The sequence below is a fragment of the Ahaetulla prasina genome, chromosome 2 (genome assembly GCF_028640845.1).
Source record: "Ahaetulla prasina isolate Xishuangbanna chromosome 2, ASM2864084v1, whole genome shotgun sequence".
Taxonomy (NCBI): Eukaryota; Metazoa; Chordata; class Lepidosauria; order Squamata; family Colubridae; genus Ahaetulla; species Ahaetulla prasina.
In genome coordinates, this window is record NC_080540.1 from 171,052,005 (window position 1) to 171,074,555 (window position 22,551).

At 39.7% G+C, this 22,551-nt stretch overlaps 1 protein-coding gene across 3 annotated transcripts in view; it reads right to left on the bottom strand.

Moving 5' to 3' along the window:
- The window catches only part of PIN1 (peptidylprolyl cis/trans isomerase, NIMA-interacting 1), a 42,534-nt gene extending 20,594 nt beyond the window's left edge, over positions 1–21,940 (bottom strand). For 2 of the 3 annotated variants that reach the window (XM_058168143.1, XM_058168145.1), the window contains exons 1-2: positions 21,800–21,940; positions 9,583–9,783 (exon numbers count right to left, since the gene is read on the bottom strand). In XM_058168143.1, the coding sequence (XP_058024126.1) occupies positions 9,583–9,783; positions 21,800–21,857 (259 nt within the window). In that variant the 5' untranslated portion in view covers positions 21,858–21,940. Of the gene's footprint in view, positions 1–9,582; positions 9,784–19,069; positions 19,198–21,799 lie in introns of those variants that run through there. The other variant, XM_058168144.1, reaches the window with a different exon arrangement.
- Between the last annotated feature and the right edge of the window lie 611 nt (positions 21,941–22,551).

The following is a 22,551-nucleotide window of genomic DNA, read 5'->3' on the forward strand; positions in this document are numbered from 1 at the left end:
GGATGAAACAACCTTTAATCACATTTTTCCTCTTATCCTTAAATGACACAGAAGATTGTTCTAACACAAAAATTATCAGATGGACTTTTGTTTCAGGGGCTATCAACTGATACTTTAATACATTTTAAACAACACTTGAATATAAGAATTACATCTGGATCTCATATAAAACAAGATTAAAATGTCTCTCTCTATAACCTTATCAGATGATGGAGGGCATTTATTGCTGCTGCAGCAACAGCTTTTCATTTACTTGGCATTCTATCTGAAAAAAGATAATGTGCAGAAAAAAGCTGGTCTCAGAATTTCTACTTGAAAATGCAGTTCTGGGACGTTGGTTTGCACATAAAGGACTTTGTAGCTCCTGAGCTAGTGACCTCAAGTTACCAAGTTTGCTCAGTTTCAAGAAAATATTGACAAAAATGTCCACCCTGTACTGTTTTTATACTCATGAAATTCAAGAAAATCAAAATTCTACAGCAACTCTACACTAAAGTCAAAATGCTTCAGTTTAGGGATCTTATGAGTCCAGGAATAGATTAAAGAAGATTCCTAACTTCTAGTTATGCTCTATTGCAACATATCTGAGGCACACTATGTCCAGGAAGGTTGAACTAGCCAGAGGAGAACATTCAGAAAGCATTTCTGTTATCACTTTTGGTACTTCCCCATATTTTTCCATGCAACAGTGATCTGATTTCCACGGGGAAAGGTAAATGGATTGAAAGTGATTTGTTAGCTGGCACTTCCATGGTAAAAATGATTCAAAATAAGAATGGACAAATGGCTCTTTAGCTACCATTTCCATGTAGTAAAACAAGAAGGAAGAGGTCCTTTTGTGACAGAAAAACATTTTAAAAATAACTTATTCCTCCACCATTCTTATAGAAAGTTAGGAAGATGAGTTGGTGGAGATATGCTAAAGCATTTTTTAAGTCCAGGACATCCGAATAACATTCAGAGATGGCTCAGGTAGACATCTCCCTAATTCACCAAACTACTATAAAAAGGAGGAAGAGGAACAACACAATCAGATTGCAAGTTTTGTAATTACAGCTAATCTGTAGGAAGCCCTGAGTCACTTGTTTGTGAGATGGGCAGCTATATTAATTGGCTATATAAATATATAAGTAAATATCATCTCAATAAAAATAATTGTAGACATCCAATGGAGTTGATTTCATGGACTGGTCTACCTAATACAACTGACACTTTTGCCAGGGGTAGCAAAAAGGAATGGTTACTCCTGAAGGAGGATAGCTCTTTGGATTCTGTACACCAGGAATCGTTTAAAGCAACTGGAAAACTATCAAAAGATAACCAGATATTTATGACTCCCCCTTTTCTTATGCAGAGAACTTCTATTCTGCCTCACTGCTGAGATAGCATAATAATTGAAAACACAAGTGGCATCTCATGGAAGATTTTTATTCCTGCAGTAGTGCTAGCAATGCCAGTACCAACAAGGACAGGGTCAAAGTATCAAGCTCTTTCAACTGAGGGTTGTTTTTCTATAATGGGTGCTGTAACCCTATCAGAAAGTTGGAGCATACTTTTGATAGTCAAGGCATACTTTTGAAAGTCAGGTATTTCAAATAAACTGTGACATGCAATTGGGGAGAGAAAGGATTCCAGTGGCTTTAACAAATGGGGGAGGAGCTGACTACTACTTGTAAGCCATGACCCCCCATCCTGCCAGTTTAGGGGCTCAATGGGACTTGGCAAATAATAATATATCATACTAATGAGGGGAAAAACCATCAACAGAAGCCAAATTGTATTATGTTCTGTATGTATTCTCCATTACCAGTATGAAGTGGTACTGTTCAGCAGAAAATTTTATCATCCCATCTTGTATATGGATGTAATACAGTGGTTCTCAACCTGTGGGTTGGGACCCCGTTGGGGGTTGAATGACGATTTGCCAGGGGTCGCCTAAGACCATCGGAAATATGGGAAGTATACTTGCGAGTCGAAGAATCGCGCCCCAATGGTTGACTTCACAAGCCAGCTGCAGGCTCTTCAAATTGCTAGCCGAATTCGGCTTCAGGTGCGATGAATTAAAAAAGAGAGAAATCTTTGCTCTGATGTCTCCCTCTCAAGCCAGCTGCAATCACTCCCAATCGCTAGCCTAATCTGGCTTCAGGCACGATAAATTTAATAGGGGAGGAGTCTCCGCTTTAATGCCTCCGTCCTCAAGGAAATCGCAAGCAGTTCAGATCGCTAGCCAATACGGCTTCAGGCGCAATAAATTCAAAATGAAAATAATTTTACGATTGGGGTCGCCACATCGTGAGGAATTGTATTAAAGGGGTCGCCACATCATGGGGAATTGTATTAAAGGGGTCACACCACTATAAAGGTTGAGAACCACTGAGGTAATAGGTCTTAAAAACCTAAATTTTATTAGAAACTAGAACAGAACAGAACAAAATATTGGAATGGAACAGGGAGAGGCAGAGGAAGAGGGAGAGAAAGAATAGGGACAGGACAAGGACTAGGACTAGGACTGAACTGTGGAGTGAAGTGGAGTGGAATGGAATAGAATATAGAATATAGGAATGGAACAGAAATGAACAGAACAGAATATTGGAATGGAATGGAAATTGGAACGGAATGGAAAGGAACGGAACAGAACAGAACTATGGAATGGAATGGAATGGAATAGGATTGGAATAGAATAGAATAGAATAGAATAGAATAGAATAGAATAGAATAGAATAGAATAGAATAGAATAGAACAGCAGGACAGGACAGGACAGGACAGGACAGGACTGGAATGGAATGGAATGGAATGGAACGAAAAATATTGGAACAGAACAGAAGAGAACATTGGAAAGGAAGGGAAGAGAACAGAACAGAGGATGGGATGGGAATGGAACGGAAAATATTGGATTGGAATGGAACAAAATGGAACGAAACAGAAAAGAACAGAATGGAATATTGGAATGGAATGGAACGGAACAGAACAGAATATTGGAATGGAACGGAACGGAACAGAATATTGGAAGGGAAGGGAAGGGAAGAGAACAGAAAATATTGGATTGGAATGGAACGGAACAGAACAGAATATTGGATTGAAATGGGATGGGATAGGATAGGAATGGAAAATATTGGATTGGAATGGAACAAAATGGAACGAAACAGAAAAGAACAGAACAGAATATTGGAATGGAATGGAATGGAACAATGGGATGGGATGGGATAGGATAGGATAGTATTGGAATGGAATGGAAAATATTGGATTGGAACGGAACAGAACAGAATATTGGAATGGAAAATATTAGAACTTAATAGAACAGAACATTGCAATGGAACGGAACAGAAAATATTGGATTGGAACGGAACGGAACAGAATATTGGATTGGGATGGGATGGGATCAGGGGTGAAATGCTCCCTGTTCGGACCAGCTCGCGCGATCCGGTAGAGATGGCAGCTGCTGGTTTGGAGGACTGATAGCAAAAAATCCCTGGCCCTGCCCCTCCTGCCTCTGCTGAGCCACACCATAAGCAGAGGGGTTTTTTTTAACTTTTAAAAGAAGGTTTTGCTTCAGCCGAAACATGCCTTTAAAAAGTAAAAAAAAAAAGACTTTGAGGATCCCACCCCTCAGCTGAGATCGGCAGAGCCTTTGAACTTTAAAAAAAACTTTTTTAAAGGCTCCTCTGGCGATCTCACCTGAGTTCTTCATCAGCAGAACCTTAAAAAACATGATTTCTGTAGAAAACATGTAGAAAACCTCCTTTTAAGAGATTCTAAGGCACTTACCTGATTACTGATCAAACGCATGGCTTTTTTCCCAGCCCGAAAGCCCCCGTTTCACTTTCAGCACCAGACAGAATCAGTTGCTTAGCTAATCTATTTCATCACTGAGCAACTAATGCTGGCTGGCTTTGCTGGCTGAGGAACTCTGGGAATTGAAGTCCTCAAACCTTAAAGTTACTAAGGATGGAGACCCCTGATCTAAAAAATATAAATAAAATAAAATAAAATAAAATAAAATAAAATATTTGTGTAGCTTTCTGAGATTTGGTGTGTTTCTGTAATGTTTCACTCTAACTACACAAACACACAAAATCTCAGAAAGCTGTATGTGGTATTTTGTGTGCGTGTGTGTGTCAGTTGTGTTGTGTTGTATGTGTGTAAAGTGTGAAAGTTGGTTTTTGAGCTTTTTGTGACTGTGTGAAGTGCAACTGCTTTTACACTGTGTGTGAGTCAGTTGTGTTGTGTTGTGTTGTGTGTAAAGTGTGAAAGTTGGTTTTCGGTACCTCTTATTCTTTTTTATACTTTATTCTTTTTATTATTTGTTATTGGCCACACCCACCCAGTCATCTGACCAAGCCACGCCCACTAATTAAGCCACGCCCACAGAACCAGTAGGGAAAATTTTTAGATTTCACCCCTGGATGGGATGGGATGGGATATGAATGGAACGGAAAATATTGGATTGGAACAGAACAGAACAGAACAGAAGATTGGATTGGATTGGGATGGGATAGGATTGGAATAGAAAATATTGGATTGGAATGGAACGGAATGGAACAGAACAGAATATTGGAATGGAAGGAAGGAAGGAAGAGAACAGAAAATATTGGATTGGAATGGAATGGAACAGAACAGAATATTGGATTGAAATGGGATGGGATAGGATAGGAATGGAAAATATTGGATTGGAATGGAACAAAATGGAACGAAACAGAAAAGAACAGAACAGAATATTGGAATGGAATGGAATGGAACAATGGGATGGGATGGGATAGGATAGGATAGTATTGGAATGGAATGGAAAATATTGGATTGGAACGGAACAGAACAGAATATTGGAATGGAAAATATTAGAACTTAATAGAACAGAACATTGCAATGGAACGGAACAGAAAATATTGGATTGGAACGGAACGGAACAGAATATTGGATTGGGATGGGATGGGATCAGGGGTGAAATGCTCCCTGTTCGGACCAGCTCGCGCGATCCGGTAGAGATGGCAGCTGCTGGTTTGGAGGACTGATAGCAAAAAATCCCTGGCCCCGCCCCTCCTGCCTCTGCTGAGCCACACCATAAGCAGAGGGTTTTTTTTTAACTTTTAAAAGAAGGTTTTGCTTCAGCCGAAACATGCCTTTAAAAGTAAAAAAAAAAAGACTTTGAGGATCCCACCCCTCAGCTGAGATCGGCAGAGCCTTTGAACTTTAAAAAAAACTTTTTTAAAGGCTCCTCTGGCGATCTCACCTGAGTTCTTCATCAGCAGAACCTTAAAAAACATGATTTCTGTAGAAAACATGTAGAAAACCTCATTTTAAGAGATTCTAAGGCACTTACCTGATTACTGATCAAACGCATGGCTTTTTTCCCAGCCCGAAAGCCCCCGTTTCACTTTCAGCACCAGACAGAATCAGTTGCTTAGCTAATCTATTTCATCACTGAGCAACTAATGCTGGCTGGCTTTGCTGGCTGAGGAACTCTGGGAATTGAAGTCCTCAAACCTTAAAGTTACTAAGGATGGAGACCCCTGATCTAAAAAATATAAATAAAATAAAATAAAATAAAATAAAATATTTGTGTAGCTTTCTGAGATTTGGTGTGTTTCTGTAATGTTTCACTCTAACTACACAAACACACAAAATCTCAGAAAGCTGTATGTGGTATTTTGTGTGCGTGTGTGTGTCAGTTGTGTTGTGTTGTATGTGTGTAAAGTGTGAAAGTTGGTTTTTGAGCTTTTTGTGACTGTGTGAAGTGCAACTGCTTTTACACTGTGTGTGAGTCAGTTGTGTTGTGTTGTGTTGTGTGTAAAGTGTGAAAGTTGGTTTTCGGTACCTCTTATTCTTTTTTATACTTTATTCTTTTTATTATTTGTTATTGGCCACACCCACCCAGTCATCTGACCAAGCCACGCCCACTAATTAAGCCACGCCCACAGAACCAGTAGGGAAAATTTTTAGATTTCACCCCTGGATGGGATGGGATGGGATATGAATGGAACGGAAAATATTGGATTGGAACAGAACAGAACAGAACAGAAGATTGGATTGGATTGGATTGGGATGGGATAGGATTGGAATAGAAAATATTGGATTGGAATGGAACGGAATGGAACAGAACAGAATATTGGAATGGAATGGAAGGGAAGGGAAGGGAAGGGAAGGGAAGGGAACAGAACAGAACAGCGGATTGGATTGGATTGGGATGGGATGGGATGGGAATGGAATGGAACGGAAAATATTGGATTGGAACGGAACAAAATGGGACGGAACAGAGAAGAACAGAACAGAATATTGGAATGGAATGGAACGGAACAGAAAATATTGGATTGGAACGGAACAGAACATTAGAATGGAATAGAATATTGGAATGGAACAGAACAGAACATTAGAATGGGATGGAGATAGGATAGAATAGTATATAGAATATTGGAATGGAACAGAACAGAATAGAATATTGGAATGGAATGAAATAGAAGAATGGAATTGAATGGAATATTGGAACGGAACAGAATAGAATAGAATTGGATTGGATTGGATTGGAATAGGAATAGAACAGAACACTTTTTATTGGCAAAGTGTGATTGGACACACAATGAATAAGCCTTTCATCGATCTTCCCCATTTCAAAATGTATTTCACTATTCGAAGGCATACACAACCAACATAATGGAATGTAAGATACCCAGGAATCAGCTCTCATGCCAGAATCAATATGGTATTGGGCATATAAAATTTGTAGCATTTTGGAAGCCTCCCACAAAAACATATAAAGCTGAAAACAAAATGGGTGAAGAACGAGCAGGAAGAACCTTCTACCACCTACTATCACCCTATAGCAATGATGGCGAATCTTTTTGGTGTTGCATGCCAAATGTCCGAGCAGACAAGTGCTCTCGCGTGCCAGTTCCCCTAATGCAATGGGCGCCCCATTTGCACATGCGCGCATGACCGCCCATCACATTACCCGTGCGCATGAACTCCACACTGCACATGTGCGCGCCCCGCTTTTTCCAAGAGGGCTGGCATGTCTCATAACAGAAGACAACCAGTTATTGCCCCGTTCCCTGTCGTGACAGCTGTTCCCTGGACAGCGGCAGGGCACTCGGCCATGCCACCTCAGCAGCGCCATGAACAAGCTGGGGAAATTCACCCCTCCACCTCGGGCCCTGCTTGCAGCCCATGACTCTTCCGAGGACTGCCTGTTCACCCACCCACCAGCCAGACTGGGCTGGAAGCAGCGTGACACCTTGAGCCCATCCTTGTCCTCCTCCTGCCTGGCTGCTGCTTCTTTGATGCGAGCAGAGGCTGCTGGTTGGAGTGAAGAGAACTGCAATTCTGGCCTGCAGCTGCTGCGAGTGCCAAGGCATAGAATTGGAAGAGAAGGCTGGAGCAATGACTGGCAGCTTTGATGAGAAGGTGCGAGCGAGGTGGCAGCTGCTCTCACTGGTAACTAAGCCCACGTCAATTTGTGGGCTCAGTTACCTATGAGACCAGCCACCGCCTCGCTCATGGGTACAAGGTGATGCACGGCTTCTAGGCCAGTTTGGACAGGGACCTGAGAGCTGTGAAGGGACTGCTTGCCCGAAAGAACTATGGCAAAGCCTTGCAGCTTTTATCTGCCACCTTGCCTCTGGGTAAGGCCCCTCTTCCTTCTCTCCCATTCACCTTCCAGCAGTGTACTGTTTTTCCAAACACCCAGGCCAGGCCGAGCAGCAATTCCCAGGGAGGCACCCCGATTGAGGAGGCTCAGGCTGTATCCTGCGACTTGCATAAACTGTTCCTGCCCCTTTCAAAATAATCACCCGGCGCTTCCCTCAGGCGCCCAGCTCTTCTTCCGAAAAGGGGGGGGGGGTCAGGGTCGCAACAGAACCACCAACCAAAGCCCATCTCCGCCGGTGTGCCTGCCTCTACCCCCCTCCCTTCTCGGAAGAAGAGCTGCTTGCCGGCCCTGGGCGCCTGAGGGAAGTGCTGAGTGGCTATTTTGAAAGGGGCAGGAGAGGTTTATGCAAGCCATGGGATACAGTCTGAGCCTCCTCAATCGGGGCACCTCCCTGGGAATTGCTGCCCGGCGTGGCCTGGGTATTTGGAAAAACAGTACACTGCTGGAAGGGGAGAGGAGGAGGGGCCTTACTCAGAGGCAAAGCAGCAGATAAAAGCTGCAAGGCTCTGCCATAGTTCTTTCGGGCAAGCTGTCTCCACGCAGCTCCCAAGTCCCTGTCCAAACTGGTCTGGAAGCGGCGCATCACCTTGCATCCATGAGCGGGGTGGCGACTAATCTTGCTGGTAACTGAGCCCGCAAATTGGCCCCTCCTAGGCCAGGAAAAGAAGCCAATCGCCCTCTGCCTGGGTCATCTGGAGAAGGGCAGGCAAAGCAGCTAGCCGCCTTGATTTAAATCTCCTGCAAAGCGCTGGAAACCGTGATGCTCTTTTTTTCCCCTCTGCAAGCCCCATTTTTTTAATTGGGGAGGCAGCGGAGATCTCCAGGCAGTGGAGATTGTGGCAAGTGTTTTCAGGTGGTATTGGGCAGGGTGGGGGCTTGGTGACAGGCCAAACCCACACTCAACCTCAGCTGCTGCACTGCCATTCAAGTCAGGCTCTCTGGCCGTATACCAGGGAAGGAGCCGCGGGCGGGGCAGCTGCCTGCCCTGTCAGCAAATGCTGCCCCGTGCGCCTGAACCAGCCAGTCACTCTTCCCTTCCCCCTGCAGCTGCCGCTGCTGTTGCTTTTCTGGGGCGGTACAGCTGCACAGGAGGAACGCAGCCCAGGTGATCCGCGTGGCTGGAGGAACGCGCCAAGAGGAGCGGCTTAGCCCTGCTTTGATGGCGGCCACAGGATCATCTGCGCAGGCAGCCCACCACCACCCCACCCTCACCAGCTGCCAAAGCCCTGCCAGCCACACCTGCTCAGCCTGCGGCTCCCAGCGGGAGGAGCCCAGGCAAGCCTGCGTGTTCTGAGCTTCCCCAGCTGGCGCATGATGCTGCCAAGGTGGCAGGGCCGAGAGCGCTGCTGCCGGCCGGGAAATGGCAGCTTCCAGCAAGGCGGAGTCCAAGCCACGGGGTCATCTGCACAGGCAGCCCACCACCACCATCCTGCCTCACTGACTGCTGGTCCACCAGTGCTCCGGACTGCCTGAAACCGCACAAGAAGCCCGCGTGGACAGGGAGGGAGGGAAGCTCTGGCTTACATTGCTCTGCTCCCTTAGGAAGCAACCGCCGGGATCCCATCTCTGCATCTTTTACCACACATGCCTGTTGCTAGTCTTCATGCGCACATGCACACCAGAAACCAGACCAGCTGGCCAGTGCGCATGTGCACTCTAGGAAGATCATCTTCCTGGATCATGCATGTGCAATGGGCAGTTGCTCTTCTGGTTTTCGGCACGCTGGCCGACGCACCAGAACCTGGAAGAGCAACGGGCCACAGCTGCACGTGCCCAGAGAAATGGCTCTGCATGCCACTTCCGGCAAGCATGCCATAGGTTTGCCATCATGGCCTTATAGCCTATTAGGCTCCACAAAAATGTTAAAAGGACAGAATTGCATGAAGTGCTAGGTGGCCAGATGCAGAAAGAAGTTATGTTCTCACTTTCCTTTACTTTTACTTGCCATTAATTAGTTCCAGGGCCTCCTCCTTGCTTCGCGTGATTTTATCTTCCCTCCATGATGAGGGTCTCCTGGATTGATTGTGTTTCACCAAGAGATGTGAGCATCGCACTTTTGTTGGCTCCCCTTGACCATTCTTGCTGTTGCCAGTGGGGCGCTCCCACTGGCTGGCATTTGTGATATGGTTGAAATAATAAACACGCCCTGCAAAGTAAAATAGAATGATGTTAGTTCTAAGGCAAAGCAGATAATTAAGAGCTTTGTTATTTCTTAAAATAAATTTCCCATGAGCTTGCCTTCCCATATTTTGGTTTCAACTTCTTTTTCCAGCATTTAACCCCCTCTCAGTCTCAGCCACATCAGCAGGTTGATGTATTACTTCTCAAATTTGTGCCACCAAATCATCCAAGACACACACCCCAACTAGTACCACGTTCAGCCCCAGTACTATGTTATTTTGTGAATGTGAAAACTGTAGCAACATATCCCAGGTATGTTTTCATAAACTGCTTTTGGTGATATCAAAATGAAACTTTTGGGGAAAAGTTAAAAAAAATTAGAGTGAAAGCAAAAATGTTCAATGTAAAAAAGCATTAGACACCACATTGATTTTCCAAGAGAATGCATGGGAAAGAAAGAGCATGTAGAAGCTGCTTGGAACATAATGTAAAGATTTACATTACAGAATATCATAAATGTATATGCATTTAGATTAATGGTATGAAAATAGATGGCTCATAAAATGTGGTAAAAATGCATATAGGGGCATTATTGCTACAAGAAATTATACAAGAAAAAAACCCTTATACAGAACATAATTAAAAAGAGCAGGGAATAGCTAAGAGGAAAAGAGGAAAAAATAATGCAGAGTGATTTTGATGGGAAAAATGGGTTTTAAAAGAGGGCTAAACAAGGAGCTTCCAGCAGAGTTAATGTAATTAAAATTAACAAAATGAATTGGAATTAAATTGGCACAAGGCAATGCTGGAAGAAGTATTTCGGAGATTTGTAGAGGAATGACAGGAATAAGCTGAATAATGCACTTGGAATAAATATTAAAAAATTCCAGAAAAAAAATTAACAGAAGTAGGGATGTTATGGGACATGTGAAAAAGTCCAATTGAAACAAATGCTATTAATATAGATTCTCAAGAAAACTAATAAGGAAAAAATATGTTAAAAGAATAAAGACTGCAGATGTTGACAGCAAAAAAATTAAAATAAGAATGTGGATTACTTATAAAGTGGCTGTGGAAACACAGCAAGCAAAAAGAAAGCAAAGGTGAATGCAAAAACAACAGAGAGATTAAATGTGTTTAGGAAGACGTTGGGCCAAATTCTGATAGGAAAGTTATGAAAGGCGATACTGGGCAAAATTTCTGAAGTAAGTAACTTTATATTAGCCAGAGGTTAATGTATGTGGTTCTTTTCACCATGTCATGAAAAATGAATGAGAAATAAAAGTTTCTTGTATGTTTGTTAATTAAGAGAAAGTGCCCGACAGAAAGCTTAAACTATGTTTTGCATGAATATGCAATTAAACATTGGTCGCTAAAGACAGTGAAAGATGGGTAGAAAACATGCATGATAATAAATGGAATGTTTAACAAACAGTTCAATGCCTAAAATATATACATGTATGATGTTCCTTTGATTGCTTTAATGTGTTTAGAATACATCTTGAAGATGAAGAAGTGTTGCTTTTGCTGCCCTCTTGTGGTGCCTGGAGGTGGGAGGGGGCGTGGATATAGTAGGGCAGGCTTCAGCAGAACCCTGATAAACAGAATGGCTTTAGGTACATCGAGATTAGGATCCAGGAGCTTAATGTCTTTAGTTCTGGATGGGATTGCACTTCCTGAGACAGATCCTCTGCACAATTTGGGGATCCTCCTAGACTCACAACTCCTGCTCAAAGAGCTGATGGACATTGTGGCTAAGAGAGCTTTTGTACAACTTTGGATTGTGCACCAGTTACACCCTTTCCTAGATTGAGAAGCCTTATGGTCATTTTGCATTTAAGACTACTGCAGTGAACTCTACATGGGATTATCCTTGAAGAGCATTTGAAAGTTACAGCCGCATGAACAATCTTAGGGGGCCCTAGGGTGGCCCATGTTACACCACGGTTGCATGAGCTGCATTGGTTGTTGGCTTGCTTCCCAGTCCAACTCAAGGTATTGGTTATCATATTTAAAGCACTTTATGGAATGAGTCCAGGTTACCTGAGGCACCGTCTCAGTCAAATGGAATTGGCCTGCTCACTTGCTCTGTCAGAAAGGACATGCTCAGGATCCTGTCGGCCAAGGAATTGCAGCTTGGGGAGGGAGGGTTTCCTAGGAAAAGAGTCTTTTCTGCCATGATTCCTGCCCTTTGGAATATCCTGCCTCTTGAGCTGAAATCTACCCCGATCCTCTTTGCCTTACAAAAGAAACTGAAAACCTGGATTTGCCAACTGACTTGGGACCCAATGAGGACATCCCATTTTGGAGGTGACTAGTAAGACTAGTAGAAGATTTCACCTCAACCCCCTGCATGTACTGGTTCTTTTTATCCATTTCAATCCTAATTGTAATGTTTTAACTTTTAACATCTGTTGTTTTAATGTTTTAATTCCGTTATTGGTTTTTTTATGACATTATAAGATGCCCAGAGGCACTTAGTAGAGAGATGGGCAGGAGCAGGACAGAAATTTAATAAATAAAAATAAATTCTTAGTATAGATATGTTGATCAGGAACATGAATATACATGTATGTTGTATGCAGTTGATGCTAAACCTCTGGCTAAGAACCTAAATGATTAACACTAAATGTTAGGCTGTATGGTATAATGAGAAGCACAAATATGAAAAATAATGTAACAAAGGCCAAGGTTGTTGTGTTGGATAGGGAAAATGGAGCCAACAATGGCAAGTTATACATGAAGGGCAAAAGCAAATTAAATAAGTGAATTTATATAAGCTTGTTTGAATGTTTACTAAAGATGGGGAAATGGATGAAGACAATCTAAGATACAAGCAGACTGGTACAAAAGTACCGAGTAGCGTATTGCCTAGTGTAAGTGAATGCTGAAAGAAGCATAAATGGCAGTACATAAGAATATGCTTCTGCATATTTTTACAAGGAAATGAGAATTCACTATGAAAAACATAAAATGCAGATGGAATGGCCTACTGAAGAAGCACAAGCAGTAAAGTAAGAAGACATGGGAACAACAATTATAGACTGAATAAAAAAAGGTGAGCAAAGAAACGTTCATTCAGATAACTTGAGTCATATTGAAAGAATTAATGAAAAAAAATGCTGGAAGAGTGAATTAGTCAACAGAAAAGGGAAATCCAAAAAGTTGCAATTGGACAGATTAGATTAAATCCTGAAAAAGATTAACGATCAAAATGTAACGTATAGAGCACATATATGGCACAGTGGAAGCAAAGTTGCTTTGCAAGGATAGAATGGTATGAAAAAGTATAGTAAATGGTATTGGTATAAATTGTTTTTGCTATATTTTCTTTTTTTGTACTGCATTTATCTTTATTTTCTTATTTATTCAATTTCTATAGCTTAATATCTTTGGCTTACTATTTTTTACTCCTTTTTCTCACTCTGAATAATATTGCTTATCCCAAAAAAGAATATTATGGATTTGTTTCACTGGAAAATTATTACCCCACAAAGACATGATTTGTAAGCAACAACAATCAAATTTCTATCATTGAGATTTGAATAATTTTCCATACAATATCCACATCATACAATATGCAATAATATGCAATTTTACATGATTCATTTTGGCACAAAAAATTCAACAAGATTATAGGCAGTGTTAAACTTTGCAATATCCTGAGTCACTAATGGGATAAGAAGAAAATGGTTTTTCTCTGTAAGACATACTCTTTAAAGAAATTGGACCAAACTGTTAGGTTGGATAAATCTTAATAACCTAATATTCTTTTTCTCATACTTTAATCACTATAATTTACACCATTTACAGAAAATGATAAAATTGTTTTTCAATTTTATTAAATGACCTGAAAAAGTCTGAAAATCTAAAAATAAGCATATTATATTTAAAATCTCTTCACTTCAATCTACCTGTCAAAAACAGATAAGTCTAGGTGAGCCTTTTAAATACCGAAAGAAAAATCCAGAGAAACAATTGATTTTCAGCCATTATGATTTTATACTATTTTCTACCATGTGAAAAACTTTTAAAAAGTACTTTTCAACTACTTTGCTCATAAAATAAAATAAAAAGCTAATAATAGAATAGCTAACTCTCCCATACCAACACTGGGGCAAAGGAATAAACAAATTGTATTAAGCTGAAAAAGACTGCTAATCAGTGAGAAGGCAGATCAGATTATTATATGATCATAGCTCACCTTCCAGAAAGTACTGTTAGGAAATAACTATTTTAGGTTTGAATTATATTTTAGGCCTTAAATTCATTCCAAGATAAAAAACAGGAATGAGGCTGGACTGTATGTCACTGCAAAAAATGTTACTTGCTTCTTAAAAACACTGCAGTCAACTACAGATAATTCTCAACTTACAAATGCAAAGCAAAGTGGCCATTAAGTGACTCATCACATGACCAGATCCAATTTTACAACGATATTTATCACAATCATTAAACAAATCAGCATTGTTAAGTGAATTACATAGCCTTTACGTGAGTCATATGGTTGTTAAGTGAATTGACTTTGCTTGTCAGAAGCTCGCTGAAAAGGACAAAAATCAAATCAAGCGACCGCAAGCCAAGGGTTGCCAAGCACTCAAATTGAGATTAAACTGTTGTGGGGGAGGAGTGTGACAATTGTAATTTCAAGAACATATCATAAGTCGCTGTTCCCGAGGCCGATGTAACTTTGAACCAATGTTAAATGAACAATCATAAATTGAGGATTACTTGTACAGAACTTTACAGAGCAACACTGCTTTCTTAGTCCAACTGAGGCTGAGAAAAGCCACAGGATCAATTATCTAATGTAAAATGTTCCATGTAGTGAGTGCCCTGACATTTGAGCCTGGTTGCAAAAATCAATTTCATTTTTTTAAAAAAAAATTAAAATCCCATGTAAATAATATCTCCTTCTTTTCTAACTTGTCTTTGAAAACTTCAGTATAGACGCTACATATATATGTGCTTCCTACAAATACCCCCATGAAACTGATTAAAGTGGTAGTTTATATCTCTTTCCTACTTAATCTAAGGCTCACTGTTCTCTTTTTGAGGCTCTCAACGTCATCCAACTATGACTTTCTCAGCCTTCCCTGTTCATACAATCTATTCATGTACTTGTTCATTTTCTTTAAATAACTAACTTTCTTGGTGTAGATTTTTCTATTATCATTCATTTTTGCAGTCAGTCCACACTCATACCCAATTCTAATAAAGTTTTATCTTCAAATTTACAATGTCATAAACTGATGTCCATTTTAATGGCAGGCACCTTTAACATTTTGTGAACTAGTAAATGTTTGTGAATTTATATGCAAAAACTATATTAAATCTTAACTGAAAAAAAGTAACCCTTATTTTTTTAAAAAATAGCACAAGTATCCTTATGTGCAAAGCAAGTTATGATAAGAACAGTCACTTACTTTACTAAAACTTACTAAATTAGATGCTGTGACCAACTTCAACCCTCTTAACTCTTAACACAAGCAAAAGTAATTAAGCAAAGGAAGCAAAAAAGAAATATGGTTTACAGGCCTGAACCTAGTCTAACTGTAGGAAAGGACACAGAACTGACTGCAAGTAACAGCAAGGATTCACCTCAACAATTACCATGAAAATATAGTAACAGTAAATTGCAATATTCTGATTACTTGGTCAAAGTTTCTTCCTAATATAAATGGAGAACACAAACTTAAATATGTTTAAAAAGATCAACAAAGTAAAAGTATTTTTGGAGATGTAAAAAATTTAAGAGCAAGGCAATGTTACAATACATTTGCAGGATGCACATTTTTCCACTGTCAATCTGCCTGAAAAAGAAGAGAGTTTACAGAAAGACATTACAATTTATAAATTTGAAATTCCTTATTTCAGATAATTTTGAAAAAGCAGTATCCTTACCTACAGGCAAAGGCAATCTTTTATAATGTGCATTTTTTAAAAAAATCTCTGAACGTATCTTAGGTCCACACGCCGTTTGTTCAATTACCTATGACCAGTGGTGGCAAAAACCCTGTATCTGCTATTTTAATGATCAATACCTTCTCCAAATCTCCAATTAAAATCATGGACTGATGGAGCACACATATAAATGTGGAATGAAGAACCACATTTTGCTCCATTTTTTTTAATCTTATTATCTCCCTAAAAGAATCTTACAGATCCTAAGTCAAATCCCAGGATTGCTCTAGTTTTAACTAAGTTTCAAGAACCTTGACTTTATCATAAAATCACATGGTAAATAAATACTGATAGATCTCAAAAGTTATGGGGAAGAGATCTAACACAATTTTTACCATTATTATTTCTATAGGTATCACTATTTTCCAATTGTTAATATAAAAAAAATGAACTTAAATATGGAACTCATTCTGAATACTTTATAAGGAAGTATATTCTTATTTTTTTTCCTTGAATCTTGAGAAGAAAATCAGAAACAACTTCTCAATTATTTTTGCCTTGTTCTAATGCAATTTTATCCTAATACCTATACATAATATTTTTGAAGGCAGCACAGCATATCCATGATTTTCAGAAGCTGCAGTGAGCACCAACAAGGTACTGATGAATATATTTGCTTCATTTTCTTCCCACATAATTATTTTTAAAAATCTAATATAGGAAGAAATTAATACATTTTGGGCAAGTTCTTATGCTACCACATGTACATATTCAGGAACTTCATTGTGGAAGCTGAAGGAAGTCCAAAGACAAGAAATCAAAAAATACAAATGTACCTGCATAGTTCTGGCAAAGATATGGAACTCAAGAAAACAAAAGCTAAACCATTAATACTACACAAACCTAAGAACAAGGCTCAGTTTGCATTATTTAAATATTTTAAAAAAATATTTTTAAAAGCCAATAGGAAAAACAAGCTACCAAAGGTGTGAGGACTACGCCATGTTTTCAACAAGACAATTTATGCACTATTATCATCAGTCACAAAAGGTTAGATAGTGCACCCAATGCACTGAATACCTGACTCTTTGGAAATCACGTTCACCTGAAGAAACAATGGAATATGTGACGTTCTTCACAGCCATGGCTATTTATAATTATCTAGTCATGACAAAGCGTTAAAGTGTATCTAGGCACAATCCTACTATTTTTTAGCTGAGATCTAGAAAAAATTCTAATAAGTGTCAAAAATTTATCAGCAATATGAAACTGAATAATCAAAAACACTGCCCAATATGTGAGTGGTGTTTGATTACAGTATGCCTTACTTTATCTAATGCAAAGACTGACTATTGCAAACTGTAGATGATCTTGTAGGGCCCTAATAACAGGGAGATATTGTAACAATCTGAAAATCTAAGTTACATAATTGAATTTTAGTCTTTCCTATCCTGAGTCAATGAAAAACTAAAAAACCCTCAATGTATGAGTAAGATAGCCTCATCTGGATGCCCTGGTGGTACAGTTATTAAAATGTAATATTGGAGTTCAATCCTGACAGGGCTCAAGGTTGACTCAGCCCTTCCAAGGTCTGTAAAATGAGGACCCAGATTGTTGGGCGCAATATGCTGACATTGTAAAATGTAAAATGAGCTCTGAGTGCCATAAAGCACTATGGGGCAGACATAAATCCAAGTGCTATTGCTATGAAGGTGTCAAGATTAAGTTAAAGAATTTCATTAAGTGTTGTACCTTATTCTTGATAAATGTATCTTTTCTTTTATGTACACTTGAGAGCATATGCACCAAGACAAATTCTTTGTGTGTCCAATTACACTTGGCCAATAAAAAATTCTATTCTATTCTATTCTATTCTATTCTATTCTATTCTATTCTATTCTATTCTATTCTATTCTGGAATCAGGTGGTTACTCTAAAAATAAAAAAGCTTCAAACCAGTTCCCCTGATTTCTTAGGAAAATACACTAGCATAATTGCATATATGACAATCAAATAAAACAGGAAGTTTGATTCGGCCAAAACCAGGAATGCATTTCTATTGGTTTGCAGGCTGCAGGCAGTTTGCACGGCATGTCAAGTTTTATGTTTCAAACTAGATGGGCGCAAATTGCTTTTTGGATGCATGAAGAGCTTTAAGGTCACCACTTTAAACCTTTTCCAAAACTGGAAAAGGGCAGCTTTTTAAAAAAAAATCTATGCACTCTGCAGGTCACAGAAGAGATGTCACATATTTTGCAAACCTGACTTATATGGTATGTATGTTTTCACACAAGAGTGCCAGAAATATTCTGGCCCAAAGAGGAAAACCTGGTAGGTATGTGAATATATGAGAAACCTTGCTTAATAGGAAGTGTTCTTAGGATATGATTATATTCAGATATCAAATGTATAAACAGGGAAGGACACAGAATGTAGTGCACCTGTATATGTATGCTTCAAAGATGTACAGAGCCCAAACCTAAAAGCAAATTTCTTTTAAGGTAAAAATACCAGCCTACGTACCATGTTCCCAGACCTATACAATATTCCCATAACCTATTATTATAAGTTGGGGGGAAATGAACCAGAGTTAGAAAAATCCTTTAAACCTGGGTACAATCTTCCTCCCACATTATAGAGATAAATGGCCCCACATAAATCATGACATTTCTAAATACTGCACGCTGATTCTAGAACAGCTATTTATAATTCTAGCCAAAGTGGTGTCATGGATCTGGTGCTCATTGTAAATTATATTACTATCAAATTTAAAAATTTCTATGACACTCAGAGTTTCTATATCAGTGAGATGGACAGCATAAGAAATTTAATAATAAAGTGAAATCTGCAGGGGAAGCCCAATGTGATCATATTTAACTTCAAAAATGGCCATCTCAAAATAGGTACATTAGTTTAAACATAAGTCAAAGCAGACTTACTGCACGTTATTTCCAGTTCTCTGAAAGAAAAAAATGTTACTTACAATATAATGAATGCAAAGTCAGCTACAAGAGTTGCAAATAGATTTGAGAGGATATCACTGTGGTTAATGAACAGTCATGAGACAAAAAAGACTTCCTTTAAAACAGGGAAATCTAAAATTAAAAGGAGCAAAAAGAACCCAATGCTAACAAAAGCAAATTTGACTTTTTAATAAATTAGATGAAAAAAGCAAAGCAATTTGGAAAGCCTAAGTAGGACCTTTAGCAAAATGCTGCAAAATGGAGTGTTCATATTCAGAATTTTGCTCATCCAATATAACCACCCTCTCAGTTTCCTGTTTTTCTTTCCAACTGATACACATTCTACAAGCCTGATTGGCATGTTCAGTCATTATTCATTGGGGGGGGAATGGATGGATAACCCCTTCAGTTTTTTGTGCTCCACAAATCTTCAATACATCCTACCTTTTTCTTTTTCGTCCTCCATTTCTTAGCCCAATTTTCTTCCGTAGACAGTATGAGTCTGTCTAATGCTCTGAGAATACAGCCCCTGCCAAGAGCAAGTAGCCTGGCTAAATGCCTCTGTACTTCCTGATTTGATCTGTAGTCCTTCCTCTTTCTATTCTACACGCATGTAACCTTTTCTAATGCTGTATGGGGAGAGGTTTTACTATTTGCTTTCTCAATGTTTTTTTTCTAATTCTGCAAATATTGAAATAATTTTGAGCAAATTGTTACAAAACGTGCATTTTCCCAAGTTTGGCTTATTAATAATCAGCAAGCAAACTTCAACATTTCTAGACCCATCAGAAGTGGAGGGAGAAGAATCAGAATAGCTACACAATTAGATTACAAGACTAAAAAGAATACTAAGCAAAAATACAAAGCAGATGAATGCATTTGCCATGACGGCAGAAAATGCAGTCAGCAAAGCCTTATTTTCTAAAAGAATTATATCTAACATATGCAACAGAATTACATTTAGGTTTAACAGACATACTGAAAAATTAAAACACGATGAGTTTAGATGGCATATAGTAGTTCATGATCACAGTATTTTGGGGGAAACCCAGCTTCCAATCTATACCAGTTATAAAATCTCAAATGGATGATTATTCTACCTTCTTGCAGAGTGGTTACCAAGATAAAATATGGGCAGGAACCCTGACTCCACCTTGGATGAAAATTGGGGAAGAAATGTCATAATGCAATGTAGTTGTTATAATCAGCCATTATTCAAAAGGTAATAAACTTTTTTCTTTTTATAAAAATATAAAATAGATCCAGAAATTGTTTAAGATAAATTGATTGAAATCAAAATCAAAGGCTGAATTAAATACCCCAAAACAGCACTTTGTTGAGCAAGAATCAATGTAACTTCTATAAGGGAACATATTGCCTTAAAAACCTTTTAAAATTCAGTTAGTGTTAGAAAACATGTAGAGTGGCCAATTACTATACTTTCGTACAAATGCATGAAAAACTTCGCCAAAGGCTTCTATAAAGTATGTGAGAAGAGAATAAATCTTATTAATCAAAAATGGTTTAAGTAGGAAGTTGAGGGTAGCAATAAATGGCTACTATGCATCATTAGTCTCCCAAGACAGTTGCATGTTTTAAAATGCTAGAGAACAAGGTAACAGATAAAATAATTTGTAGAAGACAAATTATTTAACCTAGTGAAATCTTTTCCCATTGTATACCTTTAGAACTGATGAGCAGGCATGAAAAGGGCAAATGAGATTCAACACATTTACAAAATCTTATCTTCCAGTAAGATAAGAGGATCAGCTTGGTGACAAATAAATCAAACCTAGATATCCAAAAAGTAGGATAATGGTGGAGAGCGCAAAAGAAGTTAAGTCATTGTGCAACAGTTGTAGAAACATTGATGATAGGAGTAACTAAGGAGTTACTCCCTAGGTGTAACAATTTTTGCAAAATGATGAATAGAGAGAAAATTTAACAGGGGCATTTTCTGTTTTTTAACAAATTAGAATTTGAGGTCACACAACGAATTGCAACAAGCAAATGCTTCACAAAATGCATAACTTGGGGAATTCACAGTTCTAAGTCCAAGAGTTTTAAGAGGGGATTAAGCAATTTCACAGTGAAGATATTGTGCTTTTTTTTTTAATAAACGACAGCGTCCATGTTCAGAATTCATGCTGGATACTGTTTGCATATTTGGGGTGGGAGTAGTGGAAAACTGGTACTATGAGCAGCTTCAAGTTCTGTTGATTTGTTTCCTGAATGCTTCCGAATGCCCTCCCCCAAAATTCCCAATATTCTGATTACTGCAGTGGAGGAATCCTTCCTCTGATTCATCAGAGTTCCTTCCATGGTTTTTCAGAACAGCTCCTCCCCTCTCCCGCTCCCCCCCACCCCGCCTCGAAATGCACACAACTCTATGTTGAATTCACAATATCGGGTCGAAAATGTAACTTGGGAGGGTGCCAAATAACATTCCCTTACATCATTCTGGAGTTTTTAAAGGCCTGAAAACACAAAGATTCTGAAGGAAACGGTGACAAAAAAAATCCCTTTAGGGCAGGTAGGGATGGGTTGCTTATTTCATTGAAACGAGTAAGAAAAAAAACGATGGTAAAATTAATTGGAAGCTTTATTGTTTTATTGTTTCAAAACACCGTCAAAGAAAGGAATAGCTATGGGGAGAAGGGGTGAGAAGAAAGGGGGGTGGGAATGGAGCAAAAGGGGTGGGAAAAAGAATACGGAGATAAACGGATTTAACAAAAAGAAAGGGAAAGGGAGGAGAAAAACCCGCGATATACATGATGCCCGTTTTTCAAAAGCCTGCGCTGTTTTTCGGAGGAGCCGTAGCAGCATGCAGCCCCCACCCCACCCCCCACCAACACGTAACGCCTTTTATACTGAACACCCCTCAGAAAGCCTTCCATCCACATTCAAATGCCTCCGTTCGAGACCGGAGATTTTTCTCCCCGTCTTTTCACGGGAACTCTTCTTTTCCAAAGGGAGAAAAAGGCCGCCACTCCCTCGGGCAAAAAAAAAGGCCTCATTGATCCGCCCCACCACCATTAACACCCCTCCCCCCCACCGTGTGTCGAGGCCTTCTATCGTCGCTTCAGACGGGGGATGTTAATATACAAACTTCCTCACCCGCCCCCGCGGGGCACCCCCAGACCCATCCCTCAACCCTTCCCTCCGCGGCGGTACCGGAGCTGCGGCTCATGCGCTTCTCCCAGCCCGCGGGGAGCTTCTCCTCCTCCGCCATCTTTCCTCCTCTCACGGCACAAGCAAGCGCAGAGCCGGCCACGCCCACTTCTCCTGGCAACGCCGCCACCACCGCGCGCGCTCTATAAGCTCCGCACGCCGGCCTTTCTCGCGACAGCCAGCGCTTCTCCCCCGCCATTGGCCGCTCTGGCGGGAAAGCCTCGTTCCTATTGGCGGGTTTTGTGAAAAAGAATTAGAAGTGGGGGGGGGGGAGAAGGCGATGGAATCCCGCTCGGAGGAGGCCTAGCTAACCTGTCCGCTAACGAAGCCTCATTGAAACCCAAAGGTGCTTTTTCCAAAAGGCAACTGGGCTTTCTTTCTTTTTTATTTAGAAAAATGTTATTGGTATTAAAAACAAACAAAAACAATGGACATTGCTCCACGTCTCTGGTTTCTAACATTTACGTCAAGTTCAAATAATATCATATATTCCTCAGTCTATATACAAATTTACATATCTCCTAATTCCTTATATATCAAGTATATACTATATTACTACTACCCCTACAAATATATACATATTTAATAAATCTATTATATCCTCACAAGAACACAATATACATTGATATATACATTTCCAGACATTCATTATCTCTTGTTTTTGGCATTCTTCCTCCTATCAACCCACTGGTAGAATTTACTCCAGACCTCATAGTACCTTGATTCACTTTTGTCTTTGGGCTTTCTGGTTATTC